General features: G+C 39.3%; 1 protein-coding gene across 6 annotated transcripts in view; it reads right to left on the bottom strand.

Moving 5' to 3' along the window:
- Positions 1-18450, bottom strand: part of LOC121886755 (rho GTPase-activating protein 44-like) — a 105701-nt gene that overhangs the window by 64818 nt on the left and 22433 nt on the right. For 2 of the 6 annotated variants that reach the window (XM_042396995.1, XM_042396999.1), the window contains exon 1: positions 11431-12326. The exons of 3 other annotated variants lie outside the window; for them this stretch is intronic. In XM_042396995.1, coding sequence (XP_042252929.1) covers positions 11431-11504 — 74 coding nt within the window. In that variant the 5' untranslated portion in view covers positions 11505-12326. Of the gene's footprint in view, positions 1-11430; positions 12327-18450 lie in introns of those variants that run through there. One more of the 6 variants, XM_042396994.1, reaches the window with a different exon arrangement.

Raw genomic sequence — 18450 nt, 5'->3', positions numbered from 1 at the left:
TCTGGAAAGCGAGGTTAGGCTGTCGTCGTGGATACCGTTGACCTCGTTCACCTCCCCCCTTTTCAGTCGGGCTGTGCAGACAGTGCTTCGCCGCTCACATCACGGCTTTAGCCTCGTCGTTTCTTGGGAAGTGACATTTCACCAGGGAATTCATTTCTGAGGGGTTCAGACGAACAAGCGCACCCTGATCCAAGACGCCGCCTGGGCCCGTTTCACCGAATTTGCAACGGGGCGAGCTGTGATTTGTAACATGAGACTGTTTTCCTCTCGCTCGACTTGTTTCACTACTCAAAACAAACACAATACTTCTGACCTAAGCAAGAGATTGCAGGAGCCTGGCAAGGTTATCGGAAAATTTGCGAACAACAATCATAAGTGAAATCGGTGTGTAAACAAAGCTCACAATTGCTTTTTGGAAACTGACCATCTCACATTTGAGTTGCTCAGAGGTGCAAATGGTCTTTTTAGGGGAAGAAAATACAGATTCACTAAATGGTAGGAAAGGTTATCAGCAGCTTACAAGTTGGAACAAACAACATCACAAAAACGAGCTGCAGTATATTGCAGCGATAGTGATTAAAACGATTGTCTCAGTTATTATTTCATTATCTTTTGGTTACTAGTAGCAGCAGTGAGCGCTGCAGCTGGAGAGTGAGGAGAAGATGCTGTGCCATCTTTGATATACAACTAAATTCAACCTTCAAATTAGGGCTAGGCAATATATATATATATATCAATATAATATATCGATATCGTGATATGAGACTATATCGTAATATCTTGATATGGCATAAGTGTTGTCTTTTCCTGGTTTTAAAGGCTGCATTACAGTAAAGTGATTATAAACACATTACTTATGATTATTGATCAAAAATGCAGAAAGCACCTGTAGTCATCCCAATCTATATCAAGGTATTTGGTCAAAAACATTGTGATATTTGATTTTGTCCACATCCACATTTTTTTACACACATCTCAGGTCTTCAGACACTTGTTGCGTATACAGATTACATAAAATGGAGCTAAAAATTTTATTGCTTGTAAACTTGTCAGAATTAAGTACAGCTGTAAACCCCTAAATACATATTTTTTCTCATTTACTTGCCTTTTTCCAGGAAGTGTTTGTCCTCTGATCACTGTCGTACTCGTTAACAAATTTTACTTCTGATCCACAAAACAATAATCCTTATAATTGGTTGCTTCTTCATTTTCAGTTACTCTCATCAAAAACCTCTGATATCAAAGACAGTTGTGCTCTACAGTGTGTCTGACATGTTACGGTGACAGTTCACCAGCAAAAAGAAACCTTTTCATCTTTTTGTGTAACAAAAGTGACACAACATGAGGCCAAACAGGAAAACATCACTCTCTATTACCTGCTACCTGCACACCATGAAAACAACAACAAAAACACCCAAATTCTTCATATTTTTGGAGAAAAACATCACAGAAATTATGCATTTTCAACCATTTTAACATTTTGATGTTAGAAATGTGTTAAAATTGAACAGTTTGAGAAATAGAGGAGACTTAAGTGAATAAATTGTTGGAATATTATGACTTTACAACCACCTGACATGCTCAGAAAACCATCTGATGACACACAATTAGTAAAATATTCATAAATACAAATGATTAAATGTTCACTCTGTAACTGTTTCTGTCTCTTGAACATATGTGACTGTCAGTTATGTTCAACTCGGCATATGTACACATGAATAATGAAGTGACACACATGGATCCGCACACACACACACACAAAACAAACAAACGTCACGTGTCTCCCACAGCGGGGAGGAGACAGCAGGCGTGAATCCAGGCATTACTGCAACACTGATGTCACTTTTCACTGTCAGATCCAATTAAATAGTCCAACAGCTGTTTCCAGCTCAGACAGACAGTCAGACTGATGTGAGGAGCGTTGAAGTCCAGATCTCTGGGAAGGTTACTGACAAAAATCTCTGACCTCAAGAGGACGTGGAGAGACGTTTAATGAGCCACAAACAGGAGAAAAACTCTTATTCATGAGCTTCTCCTCAACTTTTCTCTCTAAAAAGACACAATGATGAAGTATAATTCTGGTTTATTCTTTCACAGTTTCATTCAATAAGTCAATAATTTAGGCAGATTATCTAAACCGGTTTATTTAGAGGTAAAACTGACAGTTAGAGCTGTTTTAAGTGCAGCAGGTGGAACCATGAAATGACAGTTTGGGAAAAAATGTTACTGTTCACTTCTGTTTTCTCTTCCAAATACGTTTGACTAATCGTCTGATCATCTGACCTCTTCTTTACCCATAATATTTCTTTCTTTAGTGATGTCACCGTGTTTCCGAGATCTCAGGAAGTAACTTGTCGAGTACAATGTTGTTTCTACTGATCAGAATGATAATCGAAACACTTAAAGTAATAAAACAGAAGTGAGAGATGCTGGTTACAGGAACTGAAGCTGAGATTTTTCAGTCTCAGTCTTAGTCCTCAGATGCTCCAATGACGTTGTTAACATCTGACCTCAAACACTCTTGATGAAGCACTTGTCTGTTAATAATCATAACTCTGTCACCTTTAATGCAAAGTAAGGAAATAACAGCGAATCAATGACTGAAAAATGCACTTTTTTGAGAAAACTTAAAAAAAACTTTTTGTTTTCTTGCAGAATGCTATTTGTTAAGGATTCCCAATATATAATACACTTTGTTTGGACTATATTACTATATTATGTGTTAACAATACCATAATAACCATACAAACATGTAAACAATAACACATAATATAGTAATATAGTCCAAAAACAGCATGTTATGTATTGGGTATCCTTAACAAATAGCATGCAAGAATGAACAAGTTTTCATAAAAAAGTGCATTTTTCAGATAGAAGGTTTGTATGTATCAATAAAACCTAAGTAATTAAGTAATCTATGACTTTTCCTGACGTGTCGACAACCTTGAACATTTATGTCAATTAACAGTAAGGCTGCAACTAACGATTATTTTCATTATCATTTAATGTCCTGATATTTTCTTGATTAATTGTTTAGTCTATAAAATGTTCCTCTGAGTACAACCTCTTTCTTGTTTTGTGCGACCAACACTCAAAAATATCCAAAGATCCAAAGATATTCAATTTACAATAATATAAAACAGAGAAAAGCAGCAAATTCTCACTTTTGTGAAACTGGAACCGACTAATTTTGGGCATTTTTACTTGAAAAATTAATCAATTATCAAAATAGTTACTGATATACTGTATAAAAGTCACACTTTAACAATAGAGATGAGTAGTTTTCACTTCTCATTTGCTTCTATAGCAAGTTAATGAAGTGAGTTGCAATTTGCTTGTGACACCACTTACACTTCACTTGAATTAAACTTATATTTCAAAATATCCATTAAAAAAATGTCTCTTCAGAGGCAAAAACCACATGTTTCAGCTTCAAACTGAGCTCTGAAATCCTCCTCCTCTACGTATGATGATGCTCTTCTCGCCACAAGGAAACAACAAGTCTCATTTACTGTAAAAACCTCAGAGTCATGTGTCGCCTACAGTACTGAGACACACAGGAGGCAGTGAGACTCCGGGAGAGTTTCACGCATTCCAGCACTCTGAGAAAAAAACACAGTAATTCAGAGCGAGCGTCATTTCTACGAGTGATGACGCCACGATCCGGTGTCTGAAAATCATCATATTATAAAACTACCACAGCACCCACCAACTTTTTATTTTTACATCACTGGTTAATCAAACGCGTCCATCTGTTTTGTATTCTCGTTAGGCTGGTGTGGTTTTGCTGTACATGACTTGCTGTCAACAGATTTTAAAAAATTATTTGATTTGTAACAGGCATTAAGTGATATTTGGCCTGGTAGAGCACTGATTACACGGAGGGGTAACATAATGTGCTTCACGGCCAAAAGTATGTGGACGCCTGCACATTATACCCACATATGATTGTTGGACGTCTCATTCCAAAACCATTAATCTGCTGCTATAACTCTTCTGGTTTCAGGCTTTCCACAAGATTTTAGAACCTGGCTGCCGGGATTTGTTCCCATTCAGCCACAAGAGCATCAGTGGAAAGTAAAACCACTAATCCCAACGGGTCCCAAACTGGGAAAACCATTTCTTTATGGACCAGGCTTTGTGCACAGGGGTATTGTCATGTTGAAACAGGAAAGAGTCTTTCTCCAACGTGTTGACACAAAGTTGAAAGCACATTATGGTCTAAACTGCTGTTATATGCTGGACTGAAGCATTAATTTGAACCAACCAAACCACATGAAACAGCCTCAGACCAATGAAAGTATCTGGAAAACGGCGTCCACGTGCTTTTGGTCATGTAGTGGGAAGATGCTAGTTTTTAATAGAGTCATATGGTAATATTAATATGCTCTGGTGCTCCTTAATCTTTCAAACTGTGATCAATGTAGAAATGAGATATATTAAGTTATAGTTGAAAACAAAAGTTCTCTTGATGGAAAATGAAAAACTGAGGAGAACACAACACCCACCATGATGTATCGTGCACATTTACAGGTGTATATTTATATTCTGGAGCTCTACTGGAATATTTTTGCATGATTCACAGTTCACAAAAACTCCTTATTTATCTTATACTGACTCTTTATGCTCCTCGGTTCAGCCTCTGTCTGAAACAGGCTGTTTTATCTCCTGTCTCTTTAAGGCCCTCCTCCTGATGAGCCAACAAACAGTTGTCACATTTAGCTTATTTTTATTGTTCTTTACTCAAAATGGAAACTTCTCAAATACATCCGTACGTGTTCGAGCCTGAATCCGATCTGAAATATATGGTTGAAGCCCTGGTTTTTGACTTGCCGGGAGCATTTTCGCCTCTTACTTTCACCTCAAGACTTGAAATTTGAAGTGGAATATGAGGAATATATTAACAATTAACATTATAACAGCCTAAAAATAGCTGCAAATCACAAAAAGCATGTTAAGTCTCATTTAAAGAAGCCATAAAATTGACTGAGAGCATTTCCACTGTAACCTACATATTCTCCATCCTCCTCTGTAAACGATCGCGGGCCTGGTAACCAACAAAAATAGATCTGAAGACACACACACACACAAAAACATAACGACACACATAAAAAATAAGAACAGGCTTTGATACACAGCGCTACACACACCCAGCACCTCCCATCTGATGGCGCAGACATATGTACTGTATAAAGTATGTTTAGCATACTCTGATGTGTCCTCGTGTGCATCTGGTTAATGGCTGCCTTGGGAAATCCTCCACTCTCATACAGCACTGAGTCTCTGTCAACAGCAGCAGCAGCTACAAACACACACACACACACACACACACACACACACACACACAAATACACGCATGTAGAATATATACACACACACATACACAGGCGTACACCGTCACACCCAGTCACAAACACACACCACTTGGATCTAATTTTAGGCGACTCAAAAGATTTACGAGACTCCTCGAGGGACCGAGCAGCAGTACGGCCGGTTCGTATGATTATGATATAGCGCAGTATCAGTGCGTGCGTGCGTGTGATGACTTTTCCAATGCTGCGGGATGTTTAAAGAGGCCTCGTTCAAGGCAGTTTTCTCCACTAGCTCGTTATGTCATGTTTATTCTTATCTTACTGTACTATCTTATAATCCTTAAAGCCGCTATGATCAATATTTTAAATGAAGAATCGATGAAATGTGTACATGAGAGGTGCTCTGCTGCTCTCCTTAGCTCTTCAAAGCATTTCAGCATCTTTCAGTCTTTTAAAGCACACTCTACTACAGATGTTGACACAGGAGCAGGTCAATTATTTTCCATTTACTGCAGAGAAAACAACAACAGCGACGGAAACATGAGCTCGGAGTAACTGAATCGGTTTATCAGGTGAAACAAGTGTTCATCAGTTGCTTTAAGAGACACATAATGAGAGCTCGTTACATGTTGTGGTATGTCGTGGCTTCACCGTGGCTTCTATTAACTACATGTTTATCAGAAAAGTGACAGGCGAGAGCGACACACTCGTAAACGTGCGAGATGACTACCAGGCAACATTCCTGGTGGGGGAATGTGGTTTTACACCCTGTGCTGATGGAGAGGACGAACAGATAACATAGCGAGGCGTCGAAGTGTATGACAGCTAAGATGAATATGTGTGTGTGTGTGTATATACTCTGTGTGTGTGTGTGGGCGCCCTTAGCGTTATCCTGTCATACATTGATTTAGTTTAACACCCACGGCGCACATGAAACAGCAGGTGGAACTCTTGTCTCACGTCCTCGTCCGGTGACACAGGTAGAAACTCCTGATGTCACATCGCTGTTAGCCGCTGTTCTTCTCACTGTTGTGACTCAGTTTAATCTCTCATTGAGGATTTTCTTTCATCTGTCTCTCTGAGAAAGTGAGACGTGCTCCTGGGTTTAACTTTCCATTTTCTGACATAAATAGAAGTACAGTAAGTATCTACTACAGCACTTAACTGCTATAAAGGATTTGAGTCCTTTGTGATTTTAATTTTTAGCCACCGAAGCAGCATACGGAAGCTAATATCTCATCAGCCTCAGCTGTACTTGTGTGTGTTTGGTTAAACAATATTAAACTACATACCTGCTAAACCTAAGCATATTAATTAGCATGTTAGCATGCGGACAGACAAGTACAGCCTCACAGAGCCACTAACATGTCTATAGAATCTTGTGATAGTAACAATGAATGGAATGACTGTGTGTGATGTGACAGGTTTTGCTTTTTAACCCACAGAGAATTATCATCAAACTCTGCAGCTTTACGGGGTCTTTTAGCCCTCTAAGGAACATTGTTTTGGTTGTTTTTGGTGTTTACGGTCAGACAGTCAAAGTTAGCGACTACCTGGTGAAGAATTTAGCAGTTAAGAGAGCCAGATATTTCTCCAGGATTTGGCAGAGAACAAACCAGAGCTAAACGGAGAGTGAATACTGGACTTATATTTATCAGATGGACAGAGATATGACTCCAGATGAATGATAACGTGGCTCCATGTCTGCTGGATTTATAAATAGGCAACTATTTGGTAACACATTTGCTCTACTGCCCCTATATAACAAATAAAGTTGCTCAAACATCAATTAATACAGCCTTAAAGAGATCTTAATTAAGTTTTTGGGAGCTGCCATCTTGCTTGTGTGATGTCATTTGGAGCCAGAGTCTGCGCAGTGAGTCGGGCGGCGAGATGACGCCCCCTCAGCCGCCCCGCCGCCTGACAGAGGTCTGAGAGCAGCTGTCACACCTGTCAATCATAACGTCAGACCCCCTTTTTATATTGTCAAATAACTCATTAAAAACAAAGTTATAAGACAAAATGAGCACTTGGAGAACTTTGATGTTTTAATTTGGCTCATGTCTCATCCGCTAACATGGAAGGGGCGACATTTATGACCTTTACTGCCGCCTACCACCTTTAGGAAGCTGTCATGTCGTCCATCTTTATATACAGCCGATGGTCATACGAGACCAATGTGCTGCACTGAACAAGGATGCATTTTATTGCTTTTGAATTCATTTTTTTATTTGTTATATAATAAATGTGCTTTTCTTTCAAAAGTTAGTCTCACTTCAAACGTTAGCGTTCATTGATGATGTTTTACCTGCAACAGTCTTGAGCTTGTCTGAAATTATGTTAATTAAATTCCACTAAAAACCGAAATATCAAACAATACTAGAACATATTAGAACAGTAGCACCTCTCCCTAATCAAATGAAGTAAATCACACAACGTACTGTTGTGTGAGGTTATACTGTAGGGCTGGATTTTTTGCAATTTGCATTATTATCATTTTTAATTTATTACCTTTGGCACAGAAACTGGACATTCCGGTTTTGGCTCTTCATAACACACCACCCACTGGGCTAGGCTAAGATGTAAAGATAAACCAGATGTTATCTAAGTCATGTCACACGCAGCACACAACTCCTAAGCTTAACGCGTGTACAGAATATTAAGCGAAGCGCTCTCACGTTGAACCGCAAAGGCCGAGTGTATTTCAAAGCATTTTCTGTCCCTTCATCTCCACCTCATCACCTCATGAAGTAGATTTCATGGGTTCGGTCCTTCAGGGATCATGAGTTTCACGTGGATTCGTCTTCATGAAAAGAGGTGTGACTAAAACATTTTGTGTTCTCAGCATGCAGCACTAACAAATGAGGTAACTGTGTCTTCATGTTTTTTCACACACTGCCTCTTTTTCTTACACTAGAACACACACATACGAGCACAGCGTGTCTTTCCTTTTCATTTTTTGTTCACTTATCCCCTTTCTCTCTCTCTCTCTCTCTCTCTCTCTCTCTCTCTCTCTCTCTCTGCATTTTACTGACACAAGCACTCACTCATTTTTCTTTCATTTTAAGAAACCCCACAACGCCTGATGAAATAAAACAAAGGAGAATTTGTTGCAGATGAAGCAACACCTTGCCTGAGGCTCTTCTGAACTCCTCTGGGTTTCCTTGGACCTGTTACTGTGAGCTCCACAGACACACAGCCCTAATAAAGCATAACCATTAAAACCAGGGAGATATTTATGGCGTTCCCCGCAAGGCCTCGCTTTCTCGTTGCGACCCACATTCCACATTCTGTAACGGTGAAATATTCATCGCTGTTGTCGCTGCTGATCAGGAGAGGAGCCTCAAACAACAAGCGTATGTTGTGTTTGGCAATGATGCATCAGGCGACACTGTATCTGAATATTTTAGCAGACAGACAACAACGTGTCTGTTATGCTCCTCTGGATCTCCCTTCACCCATACTCAATTTTCAGCTTTCAGATTGGCGCTGAACATGCATGTTTTACGCTGATACACATCTAATCATGAGCCAGAAAAGGTCAGTGATGCAGAAAGAAGAAGAAACAAGAGGATGGAGGACAGAAGGAGGCGAAAAAAAGGGAAGGAGAGAAAAGGTGAGAAAAATTCAACCAAACATAATCCTTCGGTCGCTACGCTTCATCTACTGTGCCGGGCGCGTTCTGTGTTTTCAAAATGTCAGCTGTGATTTCATCAGGCATCGAAAGGCTCTCCGACTGGGCACCAGATGCCTTTAGAGGAGAAGCCCTGAGGCATTACACAGCATACCCTGGTCCCTCATCTGTCTACAAACACACACACACACACACACACACACACACACACACACTCACACATTGGCTTTGTGCAGCACTGGAACAACATGAGACGAAGCCAGAGGTGAGGCTACATAGACAGCCAACTCTCACTCCCAACTCGTCACGTACCAAAGCTTGGTCAGGACCCCTTGGCGTCACTTTTTAACAAGCTGGGCAGCCCTTCACCATCATTTTTCAGCATGCAGGGTAGTCCGGCAGACTTCTATAGAGCTCCCACAATGTCTGAAATAGACGCCATGAGACCGATGACGTCTATATAAAGTGACAAATTTCCATATTCGGAGGTGGCGGGTTGGTTGGATGGTTAGATAAACAGATGGCAGGAGACTACTGTTCGCTTCCCGTTTCCGACTGCAGTTTTTAACCACAAGTGGGGACAGTTTTTAAAGGTGCAGTGTGTAGAATTTAGTGGCATCTAGCAGAACAAACTTGGCATATAATATTCATAAGTATGTTTTAATTAGTGTATAATCGCCTGAAAATAAGAATCGTTGTGTTTTCGTTACCTTAGAATGAGCCCTTTATATCTACAGAGGGAGCGGGTCCTCTTCCACGGAGGCCGCCATGTTGCATCGCCATGTTTCTACAGTAGCCCAAAACGGACAAACCAAACACTGGCTCTAGAAAGGGCCTTTTGCGTTTTTTGCAAGACTCATGGCCACACTTGGAAGAGGAGGGGGAGGGGAAGGATATTCAGTTTGTCGCAATCAGTAACCTCACCACTAGATGCCACTAAATCCTACACACTGATCCTTTAACCGCGAGTCGGGACAGTTTTAAACCAAACCGTGATCTTTCTCTAACTCTAACCCAGTGTTTTTTTGTGTTTAACCTTAACCACAGCATTTTCACACCATTAAACACAATATTTATACACAATAATTATATTTAAGAGTGACTGCTGTGATACTGCATGTTGAAAAATGCCGCTAAAGGGGTACCAAGTGCGTTAAAACATAGACGCCAATGGTTCCTGACTAAGCTTCTGTATGTGATGAGTTAGGAGTGAAAACATGGTGACACAGGAACTGCTACTGTTCTGCAGATCGGCACAAATGCAAAGCTGATGGAGAGAGAGAAATGGAGAGAGACTGTATTACAGTCTTAGGAGGAAGACTTTGAAGACTAACACACCATAGCAAGTCTGTTTCACCACCTGCACTGGGAAGAGCCCCTGCTATGTTATTACGGAGCATATGCTGCTCTACTCAGCTGAAAGTCATTCAGGGAGCTTCGCTACAGGGGGATTTGAAAACAAGTGTTTCCAAGCCATCCATCTTCATAAAACAGTGGCACCTTATTACTAAAAATGTGACTGAATGTGGCAGTTTTTAAAGGGAAATTCCAGTATTTTTTCCTCATAACTGTGGCCATTTTGACCATAAGTCATGCTAAATGCTCTGTAAACCTCTGTATTGTTAATGCACTAATCCTAAATCCTGTTATGCTTCTTTATAGATACCTGATACTTTCTGATAGATAATGTTATATTTGTGTCTTAACTACAACGAGCACTGTGCTTTACTGTCTTGTCTTTGACTGATGTTCAATTATAGCGTCTTTTTGCAAGAATATTAACGTTAAATACAAATATTATTCAGAAACGTTGTCAGTACATTTTTTTAGCCCTGAATCATGTATGCAGGTATTCTCTTCAGCCCTAACAACCTCCATCATGGGAGACTCAAGATGGCCGACTACAACCTGGGAGGAGGATCACATGACCGACACAGGTAGCCGAGCTAGCACTTCAGCTAATGAGCTAATCTACTATCAAACATCTAGTTCAGCAGTCATGGATGAACTAGTCAATGTGCTATTTATGACTGAATCGATGAGTTTTTAAATATAATAACACAACACGGACACATTATTTTAAGTTTGTTGTGTTTTTTCTACGTTGGCATTGAACTGTGTCTCTGTCTGATATTTTGCTGAACAGACTTTATGTTCAGATCTTATTTTGTTAAATTTGACGTAATACATAAACTGGAAAGTAATACTGAAGGGATCCTTAAATGTGCTTATTTTGGAGGGAAGTTAGCTGCCACAAATGCTAAGTTAGTTTCTTGTGACTTCAACGTCTGTAAATGTTTTGCATTGTTCCGAGAACAACTTCTCAGAACTAAATAAGGGTGAAAGAATAAAGAAATACAGCAGCTTGATTAACAAGCTTTACTGATACTAAATTTTCAGTGTCCAATTGTGTTATGTTCTTCTTTACTGTTTACCTTATGCTATAGTACAACTACACAAGATAGCTACTGAAAACTAGCCTACCGAACACCTTCGTCTACGTCTCCACTGGTCCTTGCATGTCGTAGTTGTCCGTCTAGAGTCTCCCCCTTCATCATTGAGGAAGAGCAATCTTCCTTTAATCTTATTTCTATGAGCACACGTAATAACTGAAGTAACTCACTCAGATTAGCATCAACATTTTTTTTTATCAACTCAGATCTTCACTAATTTAGACTATCTAGTGTGGCTCCACAGTAGGAGGAAAATGTTCAGAGACAATCGGTTTTACACAATAAAACCCAGAGATGCGTTTCCTCTAATCTCTACATCGAAAGTGGTGAGTGCAAAGTTAACAGGATTCATAGTCAGAACGGTTAAAATTATAAGAATAAGACCTACAGGGTTGAAAAATAATTGACCTTGAACACTTCTAATAATACTTTAACAGTAACCCTTCTACAACATCATCTGTCTTTTTGGAGATATTGAACGTTACGCAATAGCTAGTTTATCTAAAATGAATATCTGGTGCTTCTAACTGCCTAACTGACTTCCGTCTGCGAGAGTTCCCACACTGTAGTGAAGCCTACATGTGCAAGAAAGCGTGTCACAACAAAAGCACACTGCAAGCTGAGGTCTTCTCTGCGCTTTTATCAAAAGAATTCCTGATCTCGGACAGTATGTTGATGATTGTGAGCATGAAAAATTAGCTATGAAAGCCAGATGAAAGAGAAATGTTCCTCTAATCTGCCAGAACATCAAGCAATACTTTCTGAAATATGCTTCTCTGAAACCGGCCGGCTCACAGGGTGTTTGATATTTTTCACACGAACAGAGAGATAGTAGCGCTGCTAACATTCCCCAAACTGAAAATATCCTCATATCTGACTGTAACCTGCCACTGAACTGTCAGTGTTCAGTTGCATGTAACTGTACCTCCAGGTAGTACTCTTGTTTACCTACATATGTATTGTTAACACCAGTTTAATATTCTCAGTCATGTGTGAGAGTGTGAGTGAAATGCACTGATTTTATCTAATCTTAGCTTTAAAATGTGAATGTGCGGTAACCTTTCTTGTTCAGAGTTACGGAACTAATTGCTATTTACAGTGTTACATAAATGACATTTTCCATTATCTGTGTTCATCACAGCCTCAGTGAGCAGCATGGGATGTCACAGCTCTAAACACGCAGCAGGAATCTATCCTTAGATGTTAAATCAAGACGAAAGGAGACGGACTTGACGGAGAGGGAAGCCTGGCTGTGATTCATCACCTGCATCATGTAGCTCCAGGCTGCCTGGACACTGACACTGTCTGGTGAGAATGACCCAGAGGCTTAAAGATGCAGTCCAGGCATTATTTTTTTTGCATGTTTGTTTACATGCTTGTACATGCTGAAAGAGCTCAATAACCACTTATCATCACCTTTCAAGTTGATATGTTGAACTTGTTAGCAAACAGTTGATTATTTTCCACATCCGGCAGTTACAGAGCAACATTATCATCCATTTGGAGTCGTGTTTCTGTCCATTTGGTGAATTTAAGTCCAATATTCACTCTCTGTTAGCTCTGTTTTTGCTTTCTACCAACTCCTGAGGGAAATATCCGGCTCTTAAGCTGCTAAATGCTCCACTATGTTCACCAGCTAGTCTACAGCTACCTGTGTCTGTTTGCTGTTTGGTGCTGAGCAGGTAGCGTACAGAAGGTTTTTAGAAAACAGCTGCCTGCTGTGGCTCAAAACGACACTATGAGAGCGCTGAGAATGAACCAAAACAGTAAAGTTGCAGCCTGACAGCTAAACAATGAGCTGAAACTCACTTGGCACACCCAACACATTACACACTGACAGATCAGATCATTATTTTTATAAAAAATATCAAATTTAGCCACTTTAAAGGGGCACTTCACAAGTTTTATAAAAGTATGTATATGTAGTTGTAGTAGAGCTCCAACTATTAGTTGATGAATCAATTAGTCGATGGACAGAATATTATTCAACACCTGTTTTGATAACTGATTCATCATTTTAGTCATTTTTGAAGGAAAAATCCCCAAAATTCACTGGTTCCACCTCCTTAAATGTGAAGATTTGTTGCTTTTCTTTGTCATAAATGGCAGTAAAGTAAATATTTTGAGGTCCTGGAGTCTAAAATTATATCAGGCATTATTTACTATTTTCTGACTAAGCAACAATTCAATTAATCGAAAAAAAATAGCATATTAATCAATAAAGAAAATAATCACTAACTGTAATATGATTTTTTTCCCTAAGAAAACATGCAATGCTCTTTGTAGCTAACTTCCAAGCACCAGTTGGCACATACAGTAACCCCTCTGATAAGACTTCTGAGTCAAACAGATAAATATAACTTGTCAAGTTCTGTGACGGTGTGTTTAATTTATTCAGTAAACTTGAAACTATTTAATCTGGATTTCAACAGAGATCCCTTCAGCTCCTGCTTCTCAAAATGTGCAGCTGTTGTGACCGACAGGTTGAGTAGATGTGAGAAAAGCAGGAAACCAAAAACAGAGAAACCCACTTAGCCAGTCAACAAACTGGGTCAGAGCTTTGTTAAGTGTGTCACAGCTGCCTGAAACCCTCACACATCGATATTTAGATATAACAGACGGCTGAACAAGACGCCACAGAAAATGAGTAAACATCATGAAAAAGAACAGGATTTATTTGTAATTAGAGCTGCGAAGTTTAGACGATCAACAGAAAATTAATCATACTTTATGCAAAAACACCAAATACTAGATGGTTTCAAGTTCTCAACTTTGCTGCTTTTCCTTGTCTTACCTTATAGTAAATTGAACCTCTTTGGGTTTTGGAATAATTATTTTTTGATTGATTATTGGGAGACTTTGTTCAATGATTATGAATTGATTAATTATTTTGAGTCTTCTTCAAGAAGAAATGCCAACATTTTCTGATTCCAGCTTCTCAAATGTAAATATTTTTTGGTTTCTTTTGTCTTCTATATTAGTAAACTGAATATATTTGGGTTATGGACATTTGAGGACATCACCTTGGGTTTTGGGAAACAGGAATCATCATTCTTTACCATTTAGGGCCTTTTTTTGGCCAAACGACTAATCAATTAATCAAGACAATAATGGACAGATTAACTGATCATTAAAATAATCATTAGTTGCAACCCTATTGGTGATTGAAAGTATTTCCTACATACATTTCTCCATCAATCATCATCATTGTCATTAAACCTGTAATTATTACAGTAAACATGAGTCACAAGTGCAAAATGTACGAGATAAACACACTAGTAAACAAGCAATTATGAAATATAATTGCACAGTATACAATCAATTTAGTTCTTTTCAGACAAGCTCCATACTAACCATCATACTGTAGCACTGAATAGCCTTCTGATAAACACTAACGTCCCACTCAGTCATCACAAGCAGCAGCCTCGGGGTCATCCTACATCAATAATGACTGAACGCCTCAGTGATGCAGCCGTCATGTACACAAGAGGACCTTGAAGCAAACTTATGATGACACAAAGAGACGGTAAATCAGCTCAACAGCCGCTGTCACAGTTACAAAAGGATGACAAAGAGCAGTATGGACTGACATGAAACCTGTATGCATGATAAACAGCATGTACAGTATCTATGAGCCAGCAGCTACACAGGCATCAGTGAAACAGAGATTTGTCATTACTGAAGGGAAAAAGAGGGTCTACGGGCTTTTTACTGAGAATAATGAGGAATGAGTCTCATTATACAGCAGAGTGTCTTTATCACAGACATGGATTAGTCTTTAACTTTGTTCACTTCACTAAGAACTGCAGAAAAAAAGGATTTACTGCAGCATCTGTGCAGATTTCTGAAGGGATGTTTTGAAGATTGAAGCATTCTGAAATTTAGCTTCAGTTTTGGTTTATTACATTCTGGTTTACTGTCAACTGCCTGAAGTAAAAAAAAAAAAAAAAATCCTGATTTTAGCCAAAAAGTGAGGCCTGTTGTAGAGGCTGTCCTTTAGTGCATATTTTAAAAAGGCTTTCATTTTGGTTTTACAATCCAATTTGTTTTTTTTGTTCTTTTTAACATGGTGGCTTTTCTTTTATATTCATGTACAGTGGAAACTGCTTATAGCGATCAAATCCCTCTGGGTCAAATTGATCACTATAAGCTGATGATTATTATAACAGATTTTTTTTTCTTTTTCTTAATTTCTCATGCAGATTACCATCTAATTGACATTTGTATATTTATTACATGAATATAAAGTAATGAAACAGGCAGCTTTGCTATTTTTTCAATGCTTCTTGTTTCACTGCTGCATCTCTTTGGCTCGTTTTTGGCAGTTTGTCATAAGCTTCATTGAAAGAAAATGACTTTTTCCTTTTCATTTTCCTGTCATGATCTCAATGTGTACGTGTCACCAGCCTCAGGTCACCAGCCGGAAGCAGACGGGTTGTGTGTTGTGCGTTTAGGCTGCGGGGGTGGGAGCCGCAGGGGCGCTGCAGCGAGAAAGTTGAACCAGAATCAACTTTTGGAGAAACACAACCTGTCACGCTGCACAACCCTGCCATGAGGGAAGACAAAAACATTATTAGGAGGAGAGCAAGCTAGAAAGTGGCTGAGGAGAGCGAGCAGTGGTAGCGAGAAAGCTGGTGAATGAGAGGAAAAAAATGTTATTTTCTAATTGTTTCAAGGTGGTTACAAATAAACATGTCCACATTCCACACCTCCACACAACCCTGCAGAGGTGTGCCGCAATACCTGATAATGGTGCCGCAACCACTAAATACACATCATATGTGTATTATGGGATTGAGGTAAAAAGAAAATATAATTACCATAGTTAAATTTTTTTCCATATGTTTTCATGTATGAAATGACCCAAAACGAACACTGAAGCGGACTATTGATTAGGAATGATTCTGTCACCATGCTATCTTATAACTTATAGTATTATAAACCTCTGTACTGTGTCTAAAAAAACTTCAGACTCATGGATCTAATACTCAAAGCCTTCCTGGATTGTATTTCATCGTCTCTTTGATCCCTGAAACAAACATGACCACACCAGTGCAGCCCCTTGAATTTTTTAGCACAGTTCTGTTTTTAGTAAGTGTGACAGTCTTAAATAATTGTCAATCAAACGCACGCACACACACACCGCCAAACACCTGCCTACTGAACTACTTGTGGAGAAATGTTTATGATTTTGTGTCGGAGGTGTTTCTCCTCACATCAGTAGAGTCGAGGTGTTTCCTGAAGCCGGCCAAGTATTATAGGAGTTCCCTTTATGACTCAGCTGCTGAGTCATAAAAAGCACCAAACCACTTCTTTGTGTTTTAATTCATCCTTCTCTGTAGGTGCAGTATGTGGGATTTAAATTACATAACACCCAACTATGTAATAACCATTATAAACCTCTGTTCAGCAATATTTTCTGCGTTAATGTTAAAGAGAAAAGCTTGTGATGTGAAGGAGTCTCTAGTGCTGCTAATCCCATTGTGAGTCAACACCCCCATCTGCAGATTTCTGCAGCATTCAGTCACTTTAAGATCAACACTTCAGGTGGTTTTAATTAGTTCCAGTTGCTTAGTCGGTCTGACCAACACTACAAAAACACAGTGACTCAACTTCTAATGATGTGAAACAAAAAAGAAGCAAACCAGATGCAGTAATTTTATGGTATTTTCACCTGATAAGTGACTCACTGAAACAATCAATCAATCAATGCCAAAAGCTTAATTTCAAATCTTCAATGTTCATCTCCGTTCTTGTGTCATATATTCAGTTATTTCTACCATTAGGATCCAAACATTTTCCACCATTTGGGTCTAAGAACAATCTTTCCTCATTCTTGCCGCTGCCAAGCAAAAGCTGATCTCCTTTCATATCCTAAATGTCAGAGACACAGAGTCAAATGAATATCCAAGTCTCAAGAAGAAGCGGGATGGCGGCTAACTGCACCCCTGTTGTGCGATGGCTCGTTACAGAGGCATCATGATATCAGTGGTGACATCTTTATGTGCAACTGTGCCGTCTTATCACAGAGCTGCTCTGCTGATTGCTCTCAAGACAAAAATGTATTTTTTGAAGCAAGGGCAAGTGGAGTGCATGGAGCTAAAATAAGAGGCATCTTGTCAACACTGGGAACACAAACAACTCACGCAGAGGAGTGTCGATGAGGGGTGTTGCACAGTCTCAGCGCTGTCTGAGGTTACCTTTTCCTGCAAAAGCACACTGATTTACTCCTGGGAGGATTTAGTCATCAGATGTGTGATGAAATAACCTGGATCACACTTTATCTGCTTGCATGTCGGTTGTCAAACCGTATTTGAAACCGTTACTTTGTGCACTGGTTCGGACCTGAAGGTTCACAGCAGGAACCTCGTCTATGGCTTTGCTGCAGTGCTTTAAAGCAGGGTGGTGCGAAAAAATGTGTGATTCATCGCACTTCAGCACACTCCCAAAGAATATCTGGCTAGCATGGTTCTTTCAGAGTTTATTCACATGGAAACCAACCAAACTAAGAATGTGTTTTGATGTAGGACAGAACAATTTACTGACAAAAATATATAATAAATGCTTTTGTTAAAATTACATAAGACTACTCTTTGACTTCTTGAGGGCATACAGATCTGTTTAAAACCATCTCCGTTGAGAATTTACTGATATTATCTAAATCTCTCCTCTGTTGTCTGACTTTAAATGACCCATGAAATTGTGTCTGTACTTTCTTAATGTGATGTATGTCTTGAGGATCAAGGATAATGGGACAGGACATACTGTAAGATAGTGAAGGATCATTTTAAAGTGTGAACCAGAGGGAAGCAGTTAAAAGCTCCAGAAAAAAAGTTAGTGAGTGCAGGTTGAGGGTCAGTTTGTATGATTACATCAGAAATCAAGTGTTTATCAGCCCTCTTCTGGTGGAGTGAAAAGTCAGTTTAATACAAGGATAATTTTTAATATTTTGACACAGTCAAACGCAGCCCCAACCAATCCAACATCGGAAAAGTGTGAGGAGAAGGGGTTTCTGAAGCTATCCGACAAGCAGTATGCTGGCCTCTTAAGA

This window comes from Thunnus maccoyii, chromosome 20 (genome assembly GCF_910596095.1).
Source record: "Thunnus maccoyii chromosome 20, fThuMac1.1, whole genome shotgun sequence".
NCBI lineage: Eukaryota > Metazoa > Chordata > Actinopteri > Scombriformes > Scombridae > Thunnus > Thunnus maccoyii.
This window is presented reverse-complemented; position numbering and strand designations above follow the sequence as displayed.